This window comes from Aotus nancymaae, unplaced genomic scaffold, assembly GCF_030222135.1.
Source record: "Aotus nancymaae isolate 86718 unplaced genomic scaffold, 86718_ANA_hifiasm-v0.15.2.pri h1tg000029l, whole genome shotgun sequence".
Lineage (NCBI taxonomy): Eukaryota > Metazoa > Chordata > Mammalia > Primates > Aotidae > Aotus > Aotus nancymaae.
The window spans coordinates 25,034,962-25,061,008 of NW_026988442.1; the positions used below are offsets into that span (position 1 = coordinate 25,034,962).

General features: G+C 42.7%; 2 protein-coding genes and 1 long non-coding RNA gene across 3 annotated transcripts; 1 reads left to right on the plus strand and 2 right to left on the minus strand.

Moving 5' to 3' along the window:
* Nucleotides 1-457: 457 nt before the first annotated feature.
* LOC105727397 (uncharacterized) lies at nt 458-9,640 on the plus strand. Its single transcript, XR_010344481.1, has 3 exons — nt 458-664; nt 1,023-1,448; nt 9,490-9,640. It is a non-coding gene; the product is annotated as an uncharacterized LOC105727397 (long non-coding RNA).
* Nucleotides 9,641-13,734: 4,094 nt separating this feature from the next.
* On the minus strand, nt 13,735-18,029 carry WFDC6 (WAP four-disulfide core domain 6). Its single transcript, XM_064382900.1, is given in 5 exon segments — nt 13,735-13,916; nt 13,919-13,979; nt 16,602-16,718; nt 16,974-16,992; nt 17,950-18,029. Coding segments are annotated over 5 exon segments (459 nt in total).
* A 3,318-nt stretch (nt 18,030-21,347) lies between these two features.
* Nucleotides 21,348-25,990, minus strand: LOC105727398 (eppin). Its single transcript, XM_064382184.1, is given in 4 exon segments — nt 21,348-21,455; nt 21,457-21,509; nt 24,304-24,435; nt 25,900-25,990. Coding segments are annotated over 4 exon segments (384 nt in total).
* Nucleotides 25,991-26,047: the final 57 nt, after the last annotated feature.

Here is a 26,047-nt window from a genome sequence, read left to right on the forward strand (position 1 = left end):
AAATATAATAATATCAGTGAATTCCATGAACACAGACCTATTGCTGTAATTTTTTTTACTGTGATGTCAGTTCCTTGAAAAGAAACAACACTGTGTGAAATACTATGACAGTGGATAAGGCATTCCATTAGTCCACAGACGGTATTTCTGGCAGAAGCGTTCCACACAGGGAGGGTAGATTAGTGTCCAGAGTAAGTGTCTATTCTAGTAAGAATAAAACACTGACCCTTCCCTGATGGAAGTGGTCCTTATCTGTTGTCTTACCTTCCTCTTTCCCTCTCTCCCCACCTGCTTTCCCATGCCCATGCCCTGCCCATCAATATTTTTTAAAAGCTTCTCAGATGATTCCAAATTTAGCCCAGGATTAACAAGGATTCTCCTCTGACTTTCACATATAATAATAACCCGCTACAGGAAGTTTTGCCTCTCATCCTCCCAATCCTGGGCTTAGTGGGATTGGTGGTCTTAGTACTCAAGGGAGGAATGCTTCCACAGGAAAACACTGTCAGGATTTTGCTACATTAAGAGCAAACGCTGCCCCTTGGATATTTTTGGCTCTTCATACCGCTTAATCAAAAGAGAGAAAACGGAGGGTGTCACTGCACCAGATGGCCGGTTAATCCTGATAACCAAGGGGAAATTGGGTTGCTTCTGTACACTGGAGGTAAGGAAGCTTGTCTGTGTACTAGTTCTCCTGAGAAACAGAGCCAATATATGAGAGAGAGAGAGAAAGAGAGAGAGAGAGAGAGTGTGTGTGTGTGTGTGTGTGTAATTGGCTCATGCAATTATGAAGGCTGGAGGCTGAAAAATCCCATGATCTGTCGCCTCCAAACTGGAGACCCAAGAAAGTTGGAAGTTGGTGGTGTAATTTAGACCAAGTCTGAAGACCTGAGACCAGGGGAGTTGATAGTGTAAATCCTTGTTCAAGGGCAGGAGAAGATGACATGAGATGTCCCAGTTCAAGAAATGAGGCAGAAAGACAGGGGACAAATTTTTCTTTTCTCCATCTTCTGTTTCTTCAGGGATCAATGGATTGGATGATGCCCACCCACATTCAGGAAGGTTGTCCACTTTACTAAGTCCACTGATTCAAATGCTCATCTCATCCAGAAACACCCTCACAGACAAACCCAGACATGATGTTTAATCTGGGCATTTTGTTGCCCAGTCAAGTTGATGTGTAAGATTAACCATCACAACCTAGAACCCAAGGGATTCATTGGCATTTCTTAGAACTCCTCTGTCCAATCGTCTTGATCAATGAAAAACTGTGGGAATCTCATAAAGGAAAGATCGTGAAGTGCTCAGACTGCACAGGAATGAAAGTTTGGATCACCTCATCAAGTGAAGTACTCCATATAACTGGCAGAAGGTAAAGGAAACATAGAAAGGATACCAGGAGAAGGCAGCTATGATTATCAACTTGAGCTTCACAACCAGCCACACAGGTGGGGTCTGTAGTTGCTGTTTTATGTTAGGTGTTTCTTTCCTCCCTTCTTCCACAATTGATGATGAGGAACATTGGTGATGGCTAGCATTTTAGCTTTTGGGTATGTGACCAAATGACACTCCCATTTAGTGACCAGGGAGACTCGTGCAACCCCATGATGGGAAATGAACTTTTCATGTAGATGGAACTCAAGAGTGAATGTTGAGGGATGGATTTGGATTTCTTTCTTTCCCCTTTTGGACCTACTCACCCCCTCTTCTGTGCCCTGTTTTATACCTCAGAAAACCAAATGTATGGGTTGGATCAATGGTTGTCCTGCTCTTTGGCTTCTGCTTGGAACCAGCCCATGGGGCACAGAAGGAGATTAGATGAAATAATGGGATGAAGGTTTGGGCATTTATTCCCCAGCTCCCTCTGGTGTGTCTCCACAGTCTGCATGGACCCCTTAACTTGCTCCTTTCAGGAGACCCCGTCCATATAGATCTCTGTTCCAGTAACCAGTCTTTCCCCTTGCTCCTTCACATTAAGGGGTGTTTTATTATATGATGCATTTTCATTCATTCAGCAAATATCCATTGAGAACCTCTCCTGTGTCAGGCACTAGTAAGAAAAAGGCACAACCCTTTCTCCTTATAGAGTCTAACATCTAGAGGGGAGAGAAACATTGAATAATGTCACAATTAAATATATATCCACAGATTATAATAAAGGCTATGACAGAGAAGTACAAGATCTGTGATGAAGATTTGAGGTGAAGGGAATCCACACATGTGGACCAGCACATGTGAGTGCTTTGAAGCAGTCAGGATATCAGTGCATTTAAGAAACTGAAATAAGAGCAGCAAGGCTGACACAGTAGATGAGGGGAGAGAAGCATGACTTGACGAGGTTTCTCAGTGAATTAGGGGAGAGTTGTGGGAAAAATAGGAGACTCCTTAGACATGAAAAATAAAGTACATTAGAGCTAAACATACATCTCCATGTCCTTTTTTAACTTTACTGCTGAATTGAAAGAACATGGAGGATGTGCTCATTTTGCTTGATGAATTAATATGCTAAAGTAGGCAGTATGGAGGAAATCAATAGCAGGGAGAGAAAATTGTGCAAAAGGACAAAATGAATCATGAATGATGCACTCTCTACTGGACAATACTTAGCAGAAATGGCAAATTAAGAAGGATGGGTCTTTAGAACAAAAATTAATAGCAGAAGGAAGCAAGAATATGCAAAGGTATGATGAATCAGAAGTGATGTGACCTACATTTAATAATACTTTTCAGGAATGTGATATTAAATCAGGAGTATTAGACCAGCAGTTCCTAAACTTACAGGGCATCAGAATTACCTTGGATCTAATAAAATCATGTTGTACACTTTCAATATACACAGTAAAAAAAAATTTAAAGAACGTTATATGGAATTTACAAAAAGAATTACCTTGGGAGCTTTATTTATTTATAAAATCTAGTTTTTTGGGAAGGCTCTAGAATCTGAATGCTTGGTGTACTGGTACTAGTGAGCTACAGCTTTAGGTGATTTGGCTAAAAAAGAGAAATCTTTGGCTTATCGACGGTAGACAACGTATTAAACAAGTACTGAAAGGCATGCCCATTTTCTTCAGAGTCTGTTGTTATACGGCATCCGAGAGATCTTAGGACAGCCCAGATAGCAGTGCTTGTTGATTTTGTAATGTAAAGGTCACTGAAATTTCTCTCCGTACACAAAACCCAGTTCTCAATGACAGTTACGTGGGCTCAGTTCTACCTTCCCCGTGTTTCAGCTGTGGAGTGCAGCTGGTCTGACAAGAGACAGGTGCTGGCTACTGTAAACAGTGCCGCAATAAACATATGTGTGCATGTGTCTTTATAAAAAGAATGATTTATAATCCTTTGGGTATAGACACAGTAATGCCTGTCAGGGGGTGGGCGGGGGTTAGGGGAGCGATAGCGGGGGTGGGGGGCTAGGGGAGGGATAGCATTAGGAGAAATACCTAATGTAGATGCCGTGGGGGTGGATGCAGCAGACCACCATGGCACATGTATACCTATGTAACAAACTTGCATGTTCTGCACATGTACCCCAGAACTTAAAGTATAATAAAAATAAAAAAACTACATAAAATTTTAAAAAGAGGCAGGTGCTGGCAACGGCTTGGATCCACAGGTCTTCCTGAAAGGTGTGTGGTCTACAGTGTTTTGCTGGATATCTTGTTGTTCTGAGTAAGACAAGTTCCCCCAGCCCTCATTGCCACCACCACTGATATCTTTATGAAAGTTCCTGGGGTTGGGGGAACGAGAGCCAAGGAGGTACCATGGGCCAGTCTGTGGTGGGGGAAGCAGTTACCCCTCGTGGCTCTGGATGCTTCTGGCTCTTCAAGCCAGCTGCACAGTACCTCCCCAGAGATACCAGCTGGCCACGCCTCCCCACCCAGTGGACCAAGCACCATTTGATTCCTCAGAGGTCTGAACACTGGCTGCAGAAATTTTAGAAGAGAGAGTGCCAGCCACACAGCTCTCACCTCTCTGTCCCAACAGAGGTGTGAGCACTATATGTGCCTGGGTCTCTTGTCTTAACTCCTGGGTTCTGGTGACCCCAAATCTTTTATTCTCCCAAACCTAGGAGTGAGGGATGTCTCAGCTTCTCCTCCTTTTTGCCTTTTCTCCTAATACTCATGTAACCAATTAACTCATGTATCAAATCCTCCCTGAGTGAGAGCTTGGCTCTTTCAGCTCTTATAGTGGGAATACTGGTTTCAACTCCCACCAAGACTTCATTAGTAGGAAGTCCTAACAGGAATTAGATTTAGATACTGAATATTAAAAATCAAAATCACAAATAGTCGCTATATCCATCCTGATTTCCAACTAGTCTGTGGGATCTGGCAACACTTTGCCGCCCTTGAGACCTGGTTAGCCCACTTCGTTACTCACTTGCTGTATGATTTTAGGCAAGTCCATTTCCCCTACTAGAAGCTTCCATTTGTACATGTGTTTTTAAAAAGAGAGGGATTGGGGCTCCTGGAGTTTTCTAGTCCCCTTGGCTTAGACAGTCCCTGAGTTTCCAAACCATGTAAGCTTCCTCTGGGCATTTCTGGCTCTGGAGGCAGCTCCAAAGAGAGAATAAGAAGGAGAGGAAGATGAGGTCCTCGATATGCATGGTACTGTGGGAAATACCTGAAGATTCCACCTGAGATGTCTTCTGGGACCTAATGGACAGAGTCATGAGCAAACAGTCAGTGATAAAGAGACCCAACATTCCAGCCCCACTGAGGTCTTGCCAAGGCATGGGTTCCCTGTGCTCAGCCCTGAGGGCTCTGAGTTCATTTCCTGAGCAGAGCAGCAAGCAAACACTGTCCACCACACAGCACATTCTGAACATTTCCAAGGACCTCTTTGGTCCATGGGTGTCAGGGAAAGAATGATTCTGCTCCATTCATTCATGTATGTCAACTCAATCAAGGATTGAAGAGTGCCAGTGAGATGGACAAGCACCAGGTGCTTATCAGATTTGGCAAAGTTCTTGAGCTGCCATATTTTCTCAAATTTAGAAGTATATTTTGACATCATTAGTCCATCATCTTCATCTTAGAAATGTAAACCCAAGGCCCCAGGAGGAGCATTCCCCCATCCTATTTTGTTCCAACCACAGCATACATCCGATCGGGGGTAAAGTTGGGATTCAGATTTGGATCTCTTTATTCCCAGACATGTGCATCACAGGATGCAGACCAGTGATGACTGGTTAGTAATTTGGTCTGGATCTTAAGGATGCACGGGGCTAGGATAGGCTTCCCAGGAGAAGAGACCAATTCTCACAGAGGTATGGAGGCAACAGCAAATGTCAACATAGGGAGATGCATCATGTAGGGACAATGTGGCTGGACAGACACTTTGCAAAACTGCCAAATTAGCAGCGTTTTCAGGGTCTTCATCACAACCCTGACTTCCACTTTCAAGGATTCTAATATCTTCACCTACTCTCCTTCTACACCAGAAGCAGGCACCATAAGACTTCTTTTGGCAAGATATTTGGCACAATTTTATTGTAATCATTCAGAATTTTAATTCCAGAATACTGTTGATCCTCTTTCATACTATGTCAAACACTTTAAAAACATTATGTCTTGTCTATTTGAGGAGTTACTTCATAACAATTGCATTAAACCTTATTTTCTCAGTAAGTATATGGACTTAGCTGCAAAAATTTTAACAGATTAAAATATTGACATATAAAAATTGTATACACTTAAGGTGTACTACTTGGCTTTTTGATAGACATATATGTTGTGAAATGATCACTACATTTCAGCTAATTAGCATATCTATAATCTCTACATAGTAAATCATGTATGTATGTATGTGTGTGTTGAGAATATTTAAGATCTAGTCTCTTAGTAAATTTCAGGTATACAATACAGTATTGTTAGCAATCCTCATCATGCTGCACATTATATCTCTGGAATTTATTCATGCCTTATGGCTGAAACTTTATACTCTTTGACCAACATTACCCCATTTCCCCCTCCTACCCCAGCCCCTGGCAACCATCACCCTACTCTCTGTATCTAGGAGCTGTATTATTGAAAAATGCCAAGAGAGTAGATTTTAAACATTCTCCCCACAGAAATAACTTTGTGAAGTAATGCATATGTTAATTAGCTAGATTTAGCCATTCTACAATGTGTGTGTGTGTGTGTGTGTGTGTGTGTGTATCAAAACGTGTTATTTCAAAAAGTATGTAGGGAAAATATCATGTTGTACACAATAAATACATACAATTTTAACTGTCAATTTAATGTAAAAATTTTTAAATTCTACATATAAGTGAGATTATGTAGTATTTCTTTCTTTGTCTTGCTTATTTCACATATCATAATGTCCTCCAGCTCCATTCATGCTGTCCCAAATGGCAACATTTTCTTTTTATTTTTTAAGGCTGATAATATCCCATTGTACATGTATGTGTGTGTTGTGTTGTGTTTTGTTTTATTTTATGACAGAATTTTGTTCTGTCACCCAGGCTGGAGTGCAGTGGCACAATCATAGCTCCCTGTGGCCTCGGAGCTCCTGGGTTCTAACAGTCATCCTGCTTCAGCCTCAAGTAACTGGGACTACAGACACGTGCCACCACGCCTGGCTATTTTTTAAAATTTTTTGTAGAGGTGGAGTCTTTTCATGTTGCCCAGGCTGGTCTCAAGCTCCAGGGCTCAAGCAATCCTCCCACCATGGCCTCCCAAATTGCTAGGATTACAGGCGAGAGCCACCATGCCTAGCCTTTTTCTCTATCTATTCATCTGTCAACAGACATTCAGGTTGTTTCTGTACTTGCTGTGAATAATGCCACAATGATGGGGGCACAGCTTTCTCTTGTCAACCCTAACTTCAATTCCTTTGGATATGTATACCCAGAAGGGGATTGCTGGATCATATGGTAGTTTTAGTTTTCGTTTTTAAAGGATCTTCCACATTGTTTTCCATAAATAGGGGTACCAGTTTACATTCTCACCACCAACGGTGTCTAAGGGTGCCCTTTTCTATACATTCTTGCCAATACTTATCTTTTGTCTTTTTTATAGTAGCCATCTTAACAGGGGTGTGGTGACATCTCATTGTGGTTTTGATTTGCATTTTCCTGATGATTTTTTTTTCTTTTTTTTTTTTTTTGAGACAGCGTTTCACTCTTGTTACCCAGGCTGGAGTGCAATGGTGCGATCTCGGCTCACCACACACTCCACCTCCTGGGTTCAAGCAATTCTCCTGCCTCAGCCTCCCGAGTAGCTGGGACTACAGGCGTGCACCACCATGCCCAGCTAATTTTTTGTATTTTTAGTAGAGACGGGGTTTCACCATGTTGACCAGGATGGTCTCGATTTCTTGACCTCGTGATCCACCCGCCTCGGCCTCCCAAAGTGCTGAGATTATAGGCGTGAGCCACCACGCCCAGCCGTGAGCACATTTTTTATACCTGTTGGCCATTTAAATTTTTTCCTTTGAGAAACGGCTATTTAGATTCCTTGCCCATGTTTTTTTCAGCTTCTCAAGAATTGTGGGATGCCTATTTGTCAATCAGATTACTTGTATATTTAATATGTAGCTGTCTGAGTTCTTCATATATTTTGGATATTCATCCTTTACAGCATAACAATGGCTTGGAAATAGTTTTCCTATTCAGTAGGTCGGCTTTTCATTTTGTTGATTGTTTCCTTTGCTGTGCATAAGGTTTTTAGTTTGATATAATCCCATTTGTCTATTTTCGTTGCCTGTAATTTTGATGTCATGTCCAAAAAGTAATTGCCAAGATAAAAGTCAAGATGATTTTTTCTTAAATTTTTTCCTAAGAGTTTAAATTTTTCTCCTCCCAGATTTATTGATGCATAATTGACAAATAGGAATGGTATATATTTAAGGTGTGCAACTTGCTATATTGATAATGTGTAAAATGATCACCACACTCAAGCAAATTAACATACATACCTCCTTACATAGTTAACCTTTTCTTGTGTGATGAGAACACTTAAGATCCGCCCTCTTAGCAAATTTCAAGTATGCAATACAGTATTGTTAACTGTAGTCACCATACTGTACATTAGGTTCCAGAACTAATTCATCTTACATAACTGAAATGGAAACTTTGTACCCTTTGACCAATATTTTCTCATTTTTTTCCTTCCCCCACCCCATTACCCCATCCCCCTTGTAGTTACCATTCTACTCACTGCTTCTATGAGTTTGACTATTTTTATTTATTTATTTATTTACTTATTAGACAGGATGTCACTCTGTCACCCAGGCTGCAACCTCAAACTCCTGGCATCAAGCAATCCTCCTGCCTCAGCCTCCTAAAGTGCTGGGATTACAGGCATAAGCCATCACTCCCAGCCCAAGTTTGGCTATCTTAGATTCCACATATAAGTGAGATCAGGCAATATTTGTCTTTTTGTGTCCAGCTTAATTCACTTAACATAATGTCCTTTGGATTCATCTGTGTTGTGGCAAATGATAGGATTTCCTACTTTTTAAATGATGAATATTGTTCCATTGTGTGTGTATGTATGTGTGTGTGTCCACATACAATGTATACATATATTGTATAATGTGTATATATATATATATATATATATATATATATATATATCTCGTATGTATGTGTATACACATGTGTGTGTATGCATACACATACCACGGTTTTTAATTCATTTATCTGTTGATGTACACTTAGGTTGTTTTCATATATTTGCTGTTGTGAATAATGCTTCCATGAACTTGGAAGTGCCAATATCTCTTCAAGATTTTTTAAAGAATTTTATAGTTTTAGGTCTTATATTTAAGACTTTAATCTGTTTTAAGTTGACTTTTGTGTATGGAATTGGATAGGGGTCCAATTTCATTCTTTTGCCTGTGGATATCTAGTTTTCCCGGTGCCATTTGTTGGAAGAGATCTTCCATTGCCTATTGTGTGTTTTTGGCACCCTTGTCAAAGATCCATTGACCATAATAGGTGGGCTTAGCTCTGGATTCTCTGTTCTGTTCCATTGGCCTATATGCCTGCTTTTCTGTTTTTATGCCAGTACCACACTGTTTTGATTACTCTAGCTTTGCAATGTAATTTGACATCAGGAAATGTGATGCTTACAGCTCTGTTCTTTTCCAAAATTTCTTTGGCAATTTGAGATCTTTTGTGGTTCCATATGAATTTTAGCATTGCTTTTTCTGTTTCTGTAAAAAATGCCATTGACATTTTGACAGAAATTGTGTGTGCTCTGTAGATTGCTTTGGGTAGCATGGACATTTTAACAACATTAATTCTTCTATGAGCATGAGATGTCTCCATTTATTTGTGTCTTTTAAATTTCCTTCATCAATGTTTTATAATTTTCAATGCACAAGTTTTACTAAGTGTTTTTGCTGTTGTAGCTGCTAATGTAAATGAGACTGTTCTTGGTGTAGAAAATTGCCATTGATATTTGTATGTTGATTTTGTATCCTGTAACTTTAATAAGTTTATTTATTAATTCTAACCTTTTTTTTTTCTTTTGGCAGTACCTTTAGAGTTTTCTACAATCAGTTTAACCAGCCCTTTCCAAAGAGAAGGAAACAGGGATGACAACAGCATCAATGAGAAGTGAATGCCAGACTCTTTGGAGCCCCTTGATCCAAGTTATATTAAACAATAAACTTATTTGACAAAGGATAGCAAGTCTTGGTGTGCTATGACAATAACCTGCCTCCTGTGAGGCTCCCTTCTCAAGCCTGGCACCCGTGTATCTTTCCCAGTCCTCTGGGCATCTCTTTCTTCTTCTCTCCCTATCTACTCCCTTTCCATCCTTTTTTTTTTTTAATTTTCTGAGACTGAGTCTCCCTCTGTCACATAGGCTGGAGTGCAGTGGCGCAATCTCGGCTCACCACAACCTCTGCCTCCTGAGCTGAAGCAATTCTCCTGCCTCAGCCTCCTGAGTAGGTGGTGTTACAGGTGCCTACCAGCATGCCTGGCTGATTTTTGTATTTTTTGTATTTTTAGTAGAGATAGGGTTTTGCCATGTTGGCCGGACTGGTCTTGAACTTCTGACCTCAAGTGATCTGCCTGCCTTGGCCTCCCAAAGTGCTTGGGTTTACAGCCATGAGCCAATGCACCTCGCCCCTTTCCATCTTTGATCACCTATTCTATGAATAAATTTTCTTAAAACTTAGCACTTTAGAGCAGCCATTTTATATTGTGGGTCAGGAATCTGAAAGGAATCTGCTTGGTGGTTCTTTTATAGGATCTTTCCCATGGTTGCAGTCAGGTGTCTGCTGGAGCTGCAGCCATCTGAAGGCTCTCTTGGGTTGGGCAGGTCATTCACATGGCTGGAATTGATGCTGGCTATCAGTCAGAGCTTATCTGGGCCTGTTGATCATAGCACCCACATCGGTCTCTCAAGCATGGGCCTCTGTCATGTTTTACATGGCAGTTTCCCACTGCCCCCAGACAAGCTACCTAAGAGGATCAAGTGGGAGTTGTACTCATTCTAGCCTAGCCTTGGAGGTCACAGAGCATCATTTTTGCTTTATTCTCTTGGTCAAAGCAGTCACAGAGTTTTCTCAGATTCAAAAGGATGGGACATAGATCCCCCTTCTAGGTGGAAGGTGAGTGAAAGAATTTTAGGAGCTTGCTTTAAAACAGTCACACCATCCAGTGTCTTTTCCTCCTTCACACCCCTCCTTTCTCTCCCTTCCTCTTTAACTCTTCTTTGCTTTCCCCTGTCTCCTCCTTTCATGCCTCTCTCCAGCTATTTCCAATTTTGGAGTTTCTGCACCATACTATGGAAGAGTTTCCTTTACTACAGCTCCAGAAAACAAGGCAATGAGTCCTTTCACAGATGGACTTACCATGGGGTTGATGGAGCCAGGCCTCAGGGTCCCTCGCTTGAGCAAGCCCCTTTTAAGATTTTGGGAGTGCTTCTAGCTATATGTTTACGTGGTCAGATGACTTGTAATATCTGCAAAAGTAAGATATTCTAACCACAATCAACCAATCCACCTTCCCTTTCCACTCTGACCTTTCCCTCTGTCACACTTCTCCTGGGTCAGGTGGTGTTGGGGCGACTGCCAGCATTTTAGGCATGCAGATTAAAAGGAAGTTGATTTGGGGATATATTTATTTTGGAGTTAGTAGAATATATTTAGGTTGTCTGCTGTCATTTCTATGTATAGGAAGTGGCTGCAAGCTGTCCTGGTGTAGGAGCAGCAGCAAATAATACTCCCGTTGTCTACTGGGCCAATCCCCTTGACATTTAACACTAAGTTATGTGACTAGAGGATGCGTTGTTAAATGAATGTTCTTAGCCCAAGGTGGATACGGGTGGTAGAGGAGAAGCAAGTTTTGAAATGTATGGAGCCAGGAAAACAAGCCTGTGGAGCATTCTTTCAAATATCAGATACATCAATTTTTTTTTCTTGAGATGGAGTCTCACTCCACTGTCCAGGCTGGAATGCAATGGAATGATCTTGGCTCACTGCAATCTCCACCTCCCAGGTTCAAGTGATTCTCGTGTCTCAGCTTCCCAAGTAGCTTGGACTACAGGTGCACACCACCACGCTGGTTAATTTCTTGTATTTTTAGTAGAGATAGGGTTTCACCATGCTGGCCCGGCTGGTCTTGAACTCCTACCTCAGGTGATCCACCCACCTTGGCCTCCCAAAGTGCTGGGATTACAGGTGTGAGCCACTGTGCCTGGCCCAATTTAGTAATATTATAAATGATCATTCTGCCTTTACTTTTCTCTTATAGGCACGAGCCACCATGCCCAGCCAGATACATCAAATTTTAAATAGAAAAAAAAAAATCAGTTCTTACGGAAGCCTGTTCAGAAGTTCTTTTCTAGTAAGCATATACTTGATACTTCAATATGTACAATTTTAAATGTACCATGCATTTTTTTCTTTTTTTGATGGAATTGTACGAAAGATAATTTATTAAAATTCCTGTGTTTCTGGACATAAACCTGTAACAGAACTACAGACCTCAAGCATGGCTTCAAGCATTCAGGTATGTATTATGCAACTCACCTATAATAAAAAATAAAATATAATCATATTTTGATCACCACGTTAAATAAAAGACTTAGTTATCTTTCCATTCTCTCCACAGAAATTGTGCTTTACAGAATTGATGTCATAAATGTAAACAATGATTTATTAATTTTTGTGGGTTTTGTGCAATTTTTAGTGTTTGTCAGCCTTTAAAAATTAGCAGTTGATTGCAATTTTCCTCTCATTTGAAATAATATTCTCTTTTGTACTCATTTGTGTTTGGTTTATTTCTTTCTTTGTCTTTTTCTTTCTTTCTTTCTCTCTTTTTGAGACAGAGTTTCACTCTTGTTGCCCAGGTTGGGGGTGCAATGGCACAATCTGGGCTCACTGAAACCTCTGCCTCCCAGGTTCAAGCAATTCTCCTGCCTCAGTCTCCTGAGTAGCTGGGATTACAGGCATGCACTACCATGCCTGGCTAATTTTTTATATTTTCAGTAGAGCCAGGGTTTCTCCATGTTGATCAGGCTAGTTTCAAACTCCCAACCTCAGGTGATCCACCGGCCTCGGCTTCCCAAAGTGCTGGGATTACAGGCATAAGCCACCGGTGGCGCCTGGCCTGTGCTTGGTTTCTAAAGGAGCTCCTGATTTATCAGGTTTAGACCACACAAAATCTGGATCTGCACTGGCTCCATTCTTAAGCATCTTACGACAATTTTACTAAAGTAACAATGTCACCAGCATTCTCAATTTGCAGGATTTTTGTACTCCTCTCTCTCTTTTTCGGTGTTACCAGAAAATGCAACGATTTCTTGTTCTCTGAAAATTGCATACAGACAGATGTGAGTATATGTGAATATCAGCATACTGCAGATACGAATTTTTCAGCCTCAGAGAGATCAGACCCTACGGTGCACTTTATTAAGGGAACTGAAGGCTTCATAGGAATACATAGGGGTTCTGAAAGTTGAAGACATAGAGTTTCATACTGAGAAGTGGTCAAAGGGAAGGGTGTTGTGTTTGAAGAGGAGCTATGCTAAAAGAAAGGGTGTAAGTAATTCCTGGGATTCAGTTTCCGGAACAGCCAAGGTTTGGCCCATGGAAGCCAATATGGAGCACCAATCAGGCACACATGGAGAGAGGCCTAGGTTGTGAACCAAATCCTGGAAGTTGTTCAAGCTCCTCCTTATGCTATTTAGGCCAACCTGTGAAGTAGAAGAATAAAGGGTGAGATAGTTGGACCCTGGCCACATTAGGAACCAAATCTTGCAGCTAATGAGGAAAAGGAGGTGGGATCAATTTTACATCTTTGGGCAGGAATGGAATGAAGGTGAGTTTGGGGGCTCCTAGAATGATCACGGGTTCTGGTTCGTCCAGTAGAGTCCCAGTTTATGCCTGCTGTCCCAGCGTAATAATTAATGGCACCTCAGTTTAAGACATTCTCAGAAGTGACTTGGTTTGGCCAATAAAGTACGTGGTTGCCTTGGTTAGAAATAACCTTTAAAAGGGAGAGAATTAGCAACAAGGTTTAGTGCAAAGTAAAGGCCCATAATGATTGGCTGGTGAATGGTGCTCAGAGCTGGGCTGGATTTACCGGGCCTCCATCTGACCTGGTCTGGGATACTCCACCACTTTTGCTTGCTCTCTACACCCCCTACTCACCTCATAGGTGCCAATATCCCTTTAACTAATCCCTCCCTTCCCACCCTTTCTTTCCCAAAACATCCTTCTACTTCTGCATTGGAGCTGGTTCTGTCATCCCCAGGCCCACCCAGGTCTTTAAATAGACCAGCCAACACCCAGACCTCCCAGTGTGGCCTTGGTGAGCACAGGAGACTGGGACCTCTGGGACTTACGGAGTGTTTGGCAGGTGACCATGCAGATATCTTCAGTTTGGAAGTTGTTGTTGTTCCCCAGGCAACCTCCATAAATGAATCCAGAGCAGGTCTTAGTTTTTTTATTGTACCACCAGCGTGGGATGAAGGCCAAGCAGTAGCCAGGGTCTGGCGGCATACCGCATATATCTGCAGGGGGATCACAGAACAGAGCTGTTTGGGTGCCTGTCTCCCTGGAGAATGTCCATCTCTCCCTTTCTCGGGCCACTGATCTCTTTGTCTCCACTAAGGAACAAATTTGGCTCAGGGCTCTGCTCCCAATTCAGTGCGAATCTTGACCACTCATTTTACCTCTCTGGTCCTTGACGTCCTCATCTGTAAGATGAGAATACAAAAATCCTACCCTGCTCGCCTAACAGAGCTGCTCGAAGGAGCAGCTGTGGCATCACATGGCTTCTTTTTCTTTGCCTCCCCAACATCTGAACACTAAATCTGGCTGATTTTGCCTCCTAAATAGCTCTTCTTTATTTCCTTTCTGCCACTTTCTTAATTCAAGCATCATTATCTTTTGCAAGGACTTCCACGAAAGGCCACCAGCTAATCTCCAAGACTTCTCCAGTCTGCTCCACACTGGTTTCCAGAATGGCTGATCTGCTGGGCACAGGATAAAGTTCTACCAAACCCAGAGGGACTTGGGAATCCATTTCCTCCTCCTCCTCTCCAGCTTTATTTCTTATGCTGCCCAACACCCAAGCTTCCCAACTGTATGCTCTAAAAATAGCAGGTTCTTACATAGCCCATGCCTTTGCACATGCCTGACACATCCAGCCCCCTCTTGGTAAGTGCTCTCTTGTTCATTCTTTAAAACCCTTGCCAGACATTGACTCTTTTCTGAAGTGTTTCCTGGATTCATTCTTTACTCCTTGCTTTTCTTTATTGCTTCTCAATCTTACACACACATTTATCATTTCCATTTACTTTCTTGTTCACTTTTTCTGACTCCTCCACGAGAATGTGAGGTTTTTGAGAGGGGATCGCATCTTATGCCATCTTGATACAGCAGTTTCTCACGGGTAATTTGGCATAGAAAGGATGCTTCATGAGTATTCACAGAAAAAAGAACCCAAAATCCAAATCTACTGTGGTCTTAAAGAAGCATTTATTGAGCAACTATTTTGCCCATAGTGCTATGAAATACAAATAGAGTTCTTTAGAACCTCATAGTCTGAAACACGACAAAACAATAATTATAGCATCGATTAGTGTCAGGCAGTATTCTTAGTAGTTGACATCTATTAACATTTAATCTTGTAAAGTAGGTCCTCTTATCGTTCTAATTATGCAGATGAGGAAAGTAGGGTTTGAAGAGGCCAAATAACTTTCCTGAAGCCACACAGATGGTAAAGGATTTGAACACAGTTTAATCCATTGCTGTTGGGATCAAGACCAGACCCCCTTACCTGTTCTCCTTCTCCCATTAGCCCAGCTTCATCTTTCTGTCTTTTTAAAATTTGTTAATTGTTTATTTATCAAGAGAAACTATTTCTCAGCCCACATATTCATGCTTCATGGTTCAGGAACACAAGTCAGTGAGAAACTTCAACCCAGAGAAATTCTTTCAATTCCAAAGTCACTTCGCACTCTGAAAGATACCAGCCTTCCTCATCTCTTCAAAATATGTTCTAGAATTACAATTTCTGTCGAAATATGTGTATGCCTCATTTCTTGGTTCAGCAACAGCGAACTGATATAGAGCTGCAATCCCTAGGGATGCAACAAATGCTTGAACAATATGAAACCACAGGTGCTTGGCCAGAAGGCCACACATCCGACGTTTTGTCAAAGCACTGAAAACCTAGTTATTGTCTTGATAGGCATGTCACCCTTAAGTAACAAGATTCAGAACATATGATTAAGTAGAGAGTTTATTTGAGCCCAAAATTTGAGGATGGTCGCCTGGGAGTGCAGATTCAAGTTGCCCTGAATATACACTACCAGCTTCCTCTTTCTCATCTCTTCTTCACTCTCTGCTTTCCAGTCTTTCTAGGCCTGAACATGCTGCCTCCTGCCACAGAGCCTTTGCACATGCTATTACCTGTGCCTGAAAGGCTATTTCGTCCCTCTTTTTTTGTCTAAGTACTCATCTTTCAGATCTTAAATCATGGATCCCTTTCCCAGAAAAACCTTTTCTGATCTTCCTGGCCACAATGAGCAAGTGGAACTCATCCTGGGTGTCAGGGAACCAATCAATATTTGTTGAATGAATAGAATGGATAAATAGTCCTTGATGGTCTTCTTTAAAGCCCAATAATATGGGCAGAGAAGAAAGAGTGTAGGCAGTCTAAGGTGGTCAAGGAAGGCATCCTGGATTTATGTAGACAGAGAAGCCTGGAGAAAAAAGTCAGGAAATACATATTATATGCCTGTCTCTTATAGCTAACATATAGCCTAACACAATGTTGGCATTTGATGAGACTTCAGTGACTACTTGGCATCTCGAGAATCACTGAAGAGTAGCCAGGAGACCATGTGGTCCAATATCAACACCTGTCTTATGGATAGAGAAACTGAGGCCCAGAAAGGAAAACTACATTGTTCACATCACGTACCAAAATAGAGGAAGAAATGAAATAGAATCCATGTCTCCCAAGTCCAGGACTGACAGATTTGTGTCAAGTAGAAGACATACCTAGACTCTTGGTCATAGACCAGCCATCAGTGAACCAGGAGTTAGCGCAGTGCCGGTGGGGGTAGGAGATGAGGACATTGGGTAATTCAGAAAGTATCTGAGTTACCTTTTGTGAGACCTACACATTTCTTTCCACAGCTGTACATGCAACACTTCATATTTTCTGGGCAATCTCTGTGTTTGGTACAGTGGTCTATTTCATCCATTGGGCATCTCACTGGGATTTTTGGGACATGGATCTAAAAGAGGGCAAAATATATTCCTTCAAGGCCTTAAAGGAGCCAGTGCTCTGCCTCCCCAGGCCCAGGGCACCACTGCAGAGTTAGAAAACCTTGTTTCCACTTCACCTGTCCCCAGAAGGTAGTGGCCCTCAGGGGGCTCAGGAATTTCACAAGACTGCCCACATCCCCAACCCCATAACAACTCACCATCGGATCCCTAAACCAACCCCTACCCTCTACCCACACCATCTATGAGGTTCCTGAGAGAAAGACGCATTCCTCTGAGACTATTCTGGTCACTCAGCCTTGCTATGCTTGGTTGCTCCCCCAGGAGGCGCTATGACCTTCAATGATTGAGATGAACATTTCTGGAGAGAGCTGGCCTTTTGAATTCTGTGCAAACCTTGATGTGCCAGGCACTCTCTCTGAGCCCTGATTTTCTCATTTGTCCATAGGGTTGCTTTGAAGACTGATGCAACACAGTTTGAAAAGCCATTGTCAAACTGCCTGGAGCAATATAACATAAGACAACAGTGAGTAATATGGATGAAGCCCCTACTGTGTGCTGGCCTTTTCTCCTTAATCCTCATTACAAATTTAAGGGTAAGTACTGTTAATATTCACATTTTATAAACAAAGAAATTGGAAGCATAAGGGGATTATATGAATTTGCCAAGGTCACACAGCTACTCATGGGCAGAGCCAGGATTTGAACCTGCAATGTGTGCTCCTGAGTGCTCACTTTCAACCACTAATTTTCAGTGCTCAGTATATTTAGCTGCTAATTGTGGGTCTCCACATTTCAGCATTCCAAAGGACTTCTGGAGACCATTCTTTATCCCAAAGGCTAGGGTCCTCTGTGAGTATGGGTGTGGGGGCTGCAGTGAGAGCATTTGGAAGCTGACACAGGTGGTATTGTAGGGAGCGGCCTGTTTTCCTTACAGGAAACTTCCTTGGGCTTACCACTCCTTCTGATTCCATTTCATGAGCTCTAAGTCCAGGCACCTGCAGGAAGAACTCTTTGGAATGGCAGCAAGGAGTCAGTTGCCCCAGATTCAGGTGCCTATATTCACCAAGTGAGTCTCTTACCAAGAGACTCCAGATAGCTCCCCTATTTCCCACCTGGAACTCCAGGCAGAGATGGAGAAAATAATTCCTCATCTGCAAAATTATTCTTTGTTCCTTCCTCTCGCTGAGTTTCCTTTCTCCACTGCAAGGACTGAGTTCCCAAAACTTACCCCTAAAGGACCCTTCGGCATGCCCAGGTCCCTGGATGTCCCCTGGAAGGATGAATGGTACCAGGATTGGCAGAAATCCTAAGAGTCCCATGTTAAGAAGTACTGGCCTGGCTGATGGCACCAAAACTAAGAACGGCTGCTCAGCTGCTCCTACCTCTGCACTTTGCCTGCACTGGTGTGGCCCAGCACTCCAAAAGACAGCCCTGGAGACAAGCCAGGCAGACTCCCTTCATCAGGAACACCAGATCCCTGAGGCCATCAGTGCGACTAGCTGGTACCTACCCTGGGGGAAGGTGGGGCTTGATAGGCGATTTCCAATCCTCAGCAGTTGGAGGCTCTCTGGCCTACCAGGGAAAGAGGGCACATCTTGTCTTGGGCTTTCTAGGCTCCCTTAGCAGAAGGGACTGTTTAATTCGAGAGTCTTCCATTTCCCAGGGGGCGTTTGAAGGTTAAGAGTATGCTAGTTCTCTTACTTCTTTCGAATTTCACTCTTCTCCTGACACGTCTGTTCTTGTGTTTTATTTTTCTCACTCAGTTTCTTCTCTTTTTTGTAACTCTTTATGTTTTTTACTCTGTGCCTTTTTCTCTTTTTCAGTGAGTCTCTGTCTGTTTGAATCTTTCTCCCTGCCTTTCGCTTGCTGCTCTCTTCTTTTGTATGTAACGATCAGTTATATTTATCCTTTAAGTCAGTTGATTTTGCAACAATCAATAACATCTTTTGTTACTTTGGGACTTCTCTAACACTGTTCTCCCTTTGTCCCTGTCGTCACAGCTATAGCATTGGATAAAAAGTCACACCTTGAAGCATTAAGGCTTGAGCACCTGCACCAAATTTTATATCCTTGGTATAGGCCCGAGTGAGGTGAGGAGCCAGTTACCTGGGCATCAATCCCATCTGGCAAAGGACTGTGGGTAATGAAAGCGTTTCTGCAGGATGGCAGCAGGGTGTCTGTGTGCAGCAAGGCATGTCATCAGTGGTGAGTGAGAAATTCATTCCTGTTTATGGCTGAATAATAGCCAATGCACATTGACAGCCTCCTACCTCCAAAATTAGTCCCTACTTTTCTGCTGTGGGTTTTCTCTGGCCCCTTGGGAGTTTGTATAGCTTGCATGCATAAAAGTCTGAAAGAGCGAGGGATTTAGCATCTCTGACATCCAGTGGGCATTGAGAGTCAGTGGACAAATAGCTTAGCTTCCCATCACAGGAGACAGATTAAGAAAATTTGTGATCTGATATCCAGAATCTATAAGGAACTTAAACAAATTTACAAGAAAAAAAAATCAAAAAGTGGGCAAAGAACATGAACAGACACTTCTCAAAAGATGACATTTATGCAGCCAACAAACATATGAAAAAAAGCTCAGCATCACTGATCATCAGAGAAATGCAAATCAAAACCACAATGAGGTACCATCTCATGGCAGTCAGAATGGTGATTATTAAAAAGTCAAGAAACAACAGATGCTGGCAAAGCTGTGGAGAAATACGAATGCTTTTACACTGTTGGCAAGAATGTAAATTAGTTCAACCATTGTGGAAGACAGTGTGATGATTCCTTAAAGATTTAGAACCGGAAATACCATTTGACCCAGCAATCTCATTCCTGGGTATATACCCAAAAGAATATAAATCCTTCTGCTATAAAGATACATGTACGCATATGTTCATTGTAGCACTATTTACAATAGCAAAGATATGGAATCAACCCAAATGTCCATCAATGATAGACTGGATAAAGAAAATGTAGTACATATATACCATGGAATACTATGCAGCCATAAAAAGGAATGAGTTCACATCCTTTGCAGGGACATGGATAAAGCTGGAAGCCATTATCCTCAGCAAACTAACACAGGAACAGAAAACTAAACACTGCCAGTTCTCACTTGTAAGTGGGAGCTGAACAATGAGAACACATGGACATTGGGAGGGGAACATCACATACTGTGGCCTGTTGAGGGGGCGGGGGAGGGAAAGCATCAGGGGCATGTGGGCTTAATGCCCAGGTGATGGTTTGATAGGTGTAGCAAACCACCATGCCACACACTTACCTGTGTAACAAACCTGCAGGTCCTGCACATGTAACCCAGAACTTAAAATAAAATAAAATAAAATAATTTTTAAAAAGAAAATGTGGAAGCCTGTTTTACATGATTCTTTAAAAGGTCCCCAGTAGGATTGAGCCACAGTGATGACCAGCTCATAATAGACTCTTTTCTCTTCCCTGAATTACTCATCCCACTCCCCCATCCTGTATGTCTTGGGAGGTCTCCCAAACAAGCTACCTGCACCCATGCCCTTTTCCAAGGGTTCGTTTCTAGAGGGTCCAAACTAAGTCAGTGTCCTTGGGCCCTTGCCTAAAAAGGATTTTACAATCTTTTGTAGAAACAGAGGTATATAACAATAACACTATCCCTGGAGCTCACAACTCTTCAAAGTTCTGATTGTCTTTACTCCCTTAAGTGATGTCACCAGAAGCCTCAATGGTCCCTTACACTACAAGTGCAAGGTGCCAAGAAGATGTCAATTACTCAGCCTCAGAGGCACAGGACTTCATCAAGTACTTTACTGGAAAAAATTGAGAGTGACACAGTATAAACTGGGAGCTCTAGAAGTTGGAGATAAAGGGGACATAAAGATGAAATCAAAACAGAAGGATATTGTGCATCAAAGGAGGCAAAGACTAGGGAAGAGGAGGTAGATGCAGGGTTCTGTTTTGCGAAAGGCTGAGATCTCGAAATGCTGAGAGTGAAACTGGAAGTTAATCTAGAGCATCAGTCAGGTAACGGACAGTCCTCAGAGCGTGAGCCACATTCTGGAGGTTCTTCCAGTGCATCCTTATCCATTCAGGGAACGCCTGTAAAGAACATAGGGCAGAAACAGTTGAGCATCTTGGGTTCAGTTTATCTTTGGAGGTTGAAGTTACGTTTATACATCTTTTCACAGAAAGATACTAAAAAGAAGTGGGTTTGCTTTGAGGAGTTCTCCATCTCCTTCAAGGAAAAATGAATAGGAATTGCTGGCAAAGAGTTGTATTGAGGACATTGATGGCTCGGAAGGGTTGGTTGGTCAACGTTTCTAGGTTTAACGTCCTGTGCCTCTTCTGCAGTTCATCTCTGAGATTTCTCCACTTCTGTACCCTTCCTCTACCCCTCTTAACTCCCCTCATACTTGCCAACATTGATTACTTCTACATCCCTCTCATCCTCAGTTCCCAGAAAGTAACTTTGTCTACCCCTTTGCCAGGCGCATTCTGACCTCCTGATTGGAGCCGGTTCTGTCAGCACCAGGCCTGCCAAAGATGTAGCTGTCCTGGAATGGACCAGCCAACACCCAGACCTCCCAGCCTGGCACTGGAGAAGATGAAGGAGCGGGGCCCCTAGGACTCATGCTTTTTCTTGCAGGTGTTCAGGCAGTTGGTTTGGGATTGGAAGTTGTTATTGTTTCCCTGGCAGCCACCATAGATAAAGATGGAGCAAGTATCATTTTTCTTGTCATACCACCAACGACGAAAAAAAAGCCATGCAGGGGCCAGTTTCTTTTGGCATTTCACATACATCTGCAGAGAGACTCCAGAGTTGAAAACTCAGAGTGCCTCCTCCAGAAATGAACAGGTGTTATTATTCTCCCTGAAAACCACTATAGATGAAACTGGAATAGGCTCCTTTTCCCTTGTCCCACAGCAGGAGTACAGCTCCACTGACACATTGCACGAATTTGCAAGGAGACCCCAGAGTGGGCATCTGTATCCCTGGAGATAGTGTTGTTGCAGCTATAATTAGTTAAAATGAGGTCAGACTAAATTAGGGTGGGCCCCTGTACCAATATGGCTGATGTCCTTATAAAAACAGATAAATTTGGACAGAGGCATACACACTGGAAGAACACCACATGAATGTGAAGGCAGAGATTGGGGTGATGTGTCTACAAGCCAAGGAGCACCAAAGATTGCCTTCAAACCACCAGAAGCTAGGGGACAGGAATGGAACATGCTTCTTCCCCATAACCCTGACAAGGAACCAACCGTGCTGACACCTTGATCTCGGACTTCTGAGGAACTATGAGACCATACATTTCTGTTGTTTAAGCCGCCCAGTCAATGGTACTTTGTTACAGCAACTTTAGCAAGCAAATTCAGGTCCCAACTAAATTATGCTTACACAGTTCCATATGAGTAAATCTCCACTGCTAAGCAATTAGGTCCTGTTGATTTTTATCTCCTAATAGTTCACCTCTCTGCCAGTCTCTTTAATATAAGCCTCAGCGTCTCATGCCTGGGCTGTTGAGATAAGCTCAGATTGATCCCCCTGCCTCCAGTCCTGGCCCCTCCAATCAATCCTTCATGCGTCCCACCAGAGAGAAGGATCTGATGGATCTGAATGCCAGACTCATCATGTCATTCCACAGATAGGACCTACCTCGACTTTATGACCATGTCCTCACATGACCCACAAGACCCTTCATTGCCTGGCTCCTACTGTGATGCTGGCCTCCTCTCCCGCTGCAGAACCCTCCGAGGCACATGCTCCAGCAATATTCAACACACTACCCCATACCTCCAACCCTTTGCACTGCTCACAGTGACACTCCTCTTCTTCCTTCAAAACCTTTCTCAGACATCAACTGCTGTGATGTCTCCCTTGACTCCATTCTACGTTCCTCACCACCACACCTTGCTTCAGAATCTTGTGCATTCATTATTTATTTATTTATATCTTTGGTCTCATCGCTGAGGCTGTAAGTTTCTAGTGAGCAGTGAGTTTCTAGTGGGTTTCTAGTGTGTCTGCTTTCATCTTGGCATCCCAATTCTTAACAGGTAGCCTGGCACAGCACAGAACTTTATGGAATGTTGAGGGTAAAAGAAAATGTATCCTGCTCTGAAATGAATAAATCATTCATTGAGCACCATATGTGCTCAATGCTTGTAGGAACAGAGAAAAGGCATGATCTCTGCTATTTAGGAGCCCCCAGCCAAGAATTACAAACAAGAGAATAGGTTATCAGGTGGCTATTATGTGCCAGTCATTGCTCTAAGCACATCATGCAGATCAATTTATCTGATCCTCAAATTAACCTTTTACACTGATCCCTTTATCATCTGGGGAAACTGAGGTACAGTGAGGGAAAGTTGTTAATTTATCCAAGACAAAACGACTGGTACAAACTGGAGGTAAGAGTTGAACTCAGGATGTCTGCATTCAGAATCCTTACCTGCTGGCATATGAGTGACTTAGCCCCAGGCCTGCCCACTCTACTTCTGTCAAGTCCTGTTTATTTTACCTCCCATATACCTTTCAAGCACATCCTACTCTTCTTCATCCCCTCAGCTACCTCTAGTTCTGGCCACCATTTCTATCATCCTGAAGTCCTTTAAGACACTCTGTTCCTCCTATTTTAAACTCTATAGATGTAGTATGAACCTAGTCGTGTGACTGGCCCACCTTGGTGGATTGCCATGGCCCTTAGGATCAAGGCAAGGCTCTTTCATCTGGCCCACCATACCTGAATTGTTTGATCTCTGCCCATCCAGGGTCTGTTTTCCTTGTACCATGCTCATGTTCACTCTGCATTCTGGCCCCCCAGGCCCCACCATTGAGCCTTGTGGACGCTACTCCCTGTGCTTGGAAAACCCTTCCACCACTTTTTGCCTAAAACATTACCCATTTTCTCAACTCAACTCCAGATTCGCTTTCTCAGAGAAGGCAATCCCAACCTCCCTGACCACACTGAGCAGATCAAATCCTAAACTGGGTCTCAGAGGCACTCAACAAATATTTGTTAAATGAATGAAAAAAGCATCTTTGATAGTCTTTTCGCATCCCAGGGAGATGGGCATGAAATTAAGATGCAGAAGAAGGGAAAAACCCTCTGTTCTGGAGCGGTCAGGAAAGGTATTTCAGTGCAAAGTTGGATTTGTGTAGTCAGAGAGGTGGTCACTCCATACAAAAGAGCTAGGAAATATAAATTGCTTAATTTATCACTTGCAGCAACAATGTTGCTATATGTTAGGGCAACGATGGCCACCTGGAGGCTCAAAAAATTGTAAGAGTAACAGGTAACCAAAAAAAAATCTGTTTCAATCCCACTCCTTCACCAATCATTTGTTTTGGTGAAGATAAGAATGACCTTATCCTATCAAGTAATGTTTGAAACTGAGTCTCAAACATTACTTGATAGGATAAGGTCATTACTATTGTCACACACCATATTTGGCACAGTAATGAATCTAAATCGCAGGTCTTCCAAGTCCAGCAATTTTGCCAGAGACCAGCCCTCAGCAACAAGGGTGCAAATCCAGCCCAGGAAGGCAGAAGGTGAGGATATGGGGAGGAGGGGTTGGTTATTCTGAGGCTCTGAATATTACCTTGTTTGACATCAAAACATTTTTTTCCGCAGCTGAAGACACAACACTTCTTGTCGTCCTGGCATTGTCTGTCCTTTGTACACACATCCCTTTCTTTGAATGCACATTCTTCTTTGATTCTGGGACATCTCTCTAGGGAAGGAGCAAGTTTTACACCTGTGAGCCTTGGAGAGCACAGTGTCTCACCGCTTTGCCAGACACAAGGCAATTCTGGAGAGTCAGGGAAGTCTGTTTCCACTTTGCTCCCCCCAGGAGTTCTTTTCCTCAAGGCAGCCTCACTCACTTCCCTACCGCCTACACCCCCGCTCCCTCCTGACCACTCCTCCCTCTCTTCCCATCCTGCCAGCTCCATCCCATCTCAAACACCAGTGGTATTTGGGCTGGATAATTCTTTGTTTGGGGGGCTGAACTGGGCATTGCAGGATGTTTAGCAGCATCCCAGGCCTCTTTCCATCAGACTTCAGTAGCACCCACTGGTTGTAACAACCAGAAATGTCTCCAGGCACTGCAAAGTTCCCCTGGAAGGCAAAATCGCCCCATTGTGGGCCACTGGATTAAGCTGATGTGACGTTTTTGGCCTTGTTGAATCAATGTTTGGAAATTCCTCTAGGTGGTGATATTATACAGCGATTAGTATCACTTACCCAGGAGACAGTTTAGATTTTGAATTCTGACTCTTGGTCTGAATTCTGACCCTCTCTCAACCTTGCTTTCATCATCTGTAAAATCATTTGGCCCTTAAGAAGTTGTGAGAAAGCAATGAGACAAAGCATATAAAGCTCTAATCATAGTAACAGATGCACAGTCATATTAACTAACATTTGCTAAGTACTTACCATAAGCCGAGCACTCCTCTAAGCATTTTAAATGTATGATCTCATTCAATCTTGATAATCACTCTATGAAGGAAGTTCTTTTAATATCCTCATTTTACAGATGTGGAAACTGAGGCCCACAAAATTTAAGTAACTTGCCCAAGACTACGTGACTACCAGGATTTGAACCCACTAAGTCTGACTCCAGATCCCTCTGTTTTTCAGAAATCCCTTTTCAGGAATCCTTACTTCCTGAGTGTTCAGCAAATGATAACAATGATCATTGTTACATTATAGTCATGGAACATTAGCGTCTTAAGTTTAAAGGGACTTCTGGATGCTGTCTTTTATTTCAAAGTTAGGGAACCCCTAGGGATACAGGGATGCTTTGTGGGACTACATGTGAAAGAAACAGGAGTTGATAGAGATGACTGCTCAAGAAAGGGGCCTGTTTTGCTTGTGGGGTAAGGAGAAGGTCTCTTGGTTTCCTGGATTCCTTTAGCGCCTACCCTAAATGCTAGATTCTGTGACTCTCTTCCACCTCCTTGATAAAGACTCTCCACTTCAAAGGGGCTGAAAGTGGGGATTGCCTAAGTAGGGGTTTCTGCATTCTCAGAAGGGATCTTCCACAGGAGGGAGCTTACAAACATCTCTCTCCTCTCCCAACCTGGGACCTGGCTAAGATGGTGGAAAGCAACCCAGATCTGAAGACTTGTTCCCTGATCCTTCCTCCCAGCAAACTCCCCTCTCTCTAGGGCAAGGGCCGAGGCCCAATACTTACTGGCAAATAACCAATCAGTCAGACCAGGTCCCTGGACATTCACTAAGAGGATGAATAGCACCAAGAGGCTCAAAAGTCCAGAAGATCCCATGATGAAGAGAGACTGGCCTTTCTTATGGTTCCAGAATTTGGAATGCTCAGCTGCTGT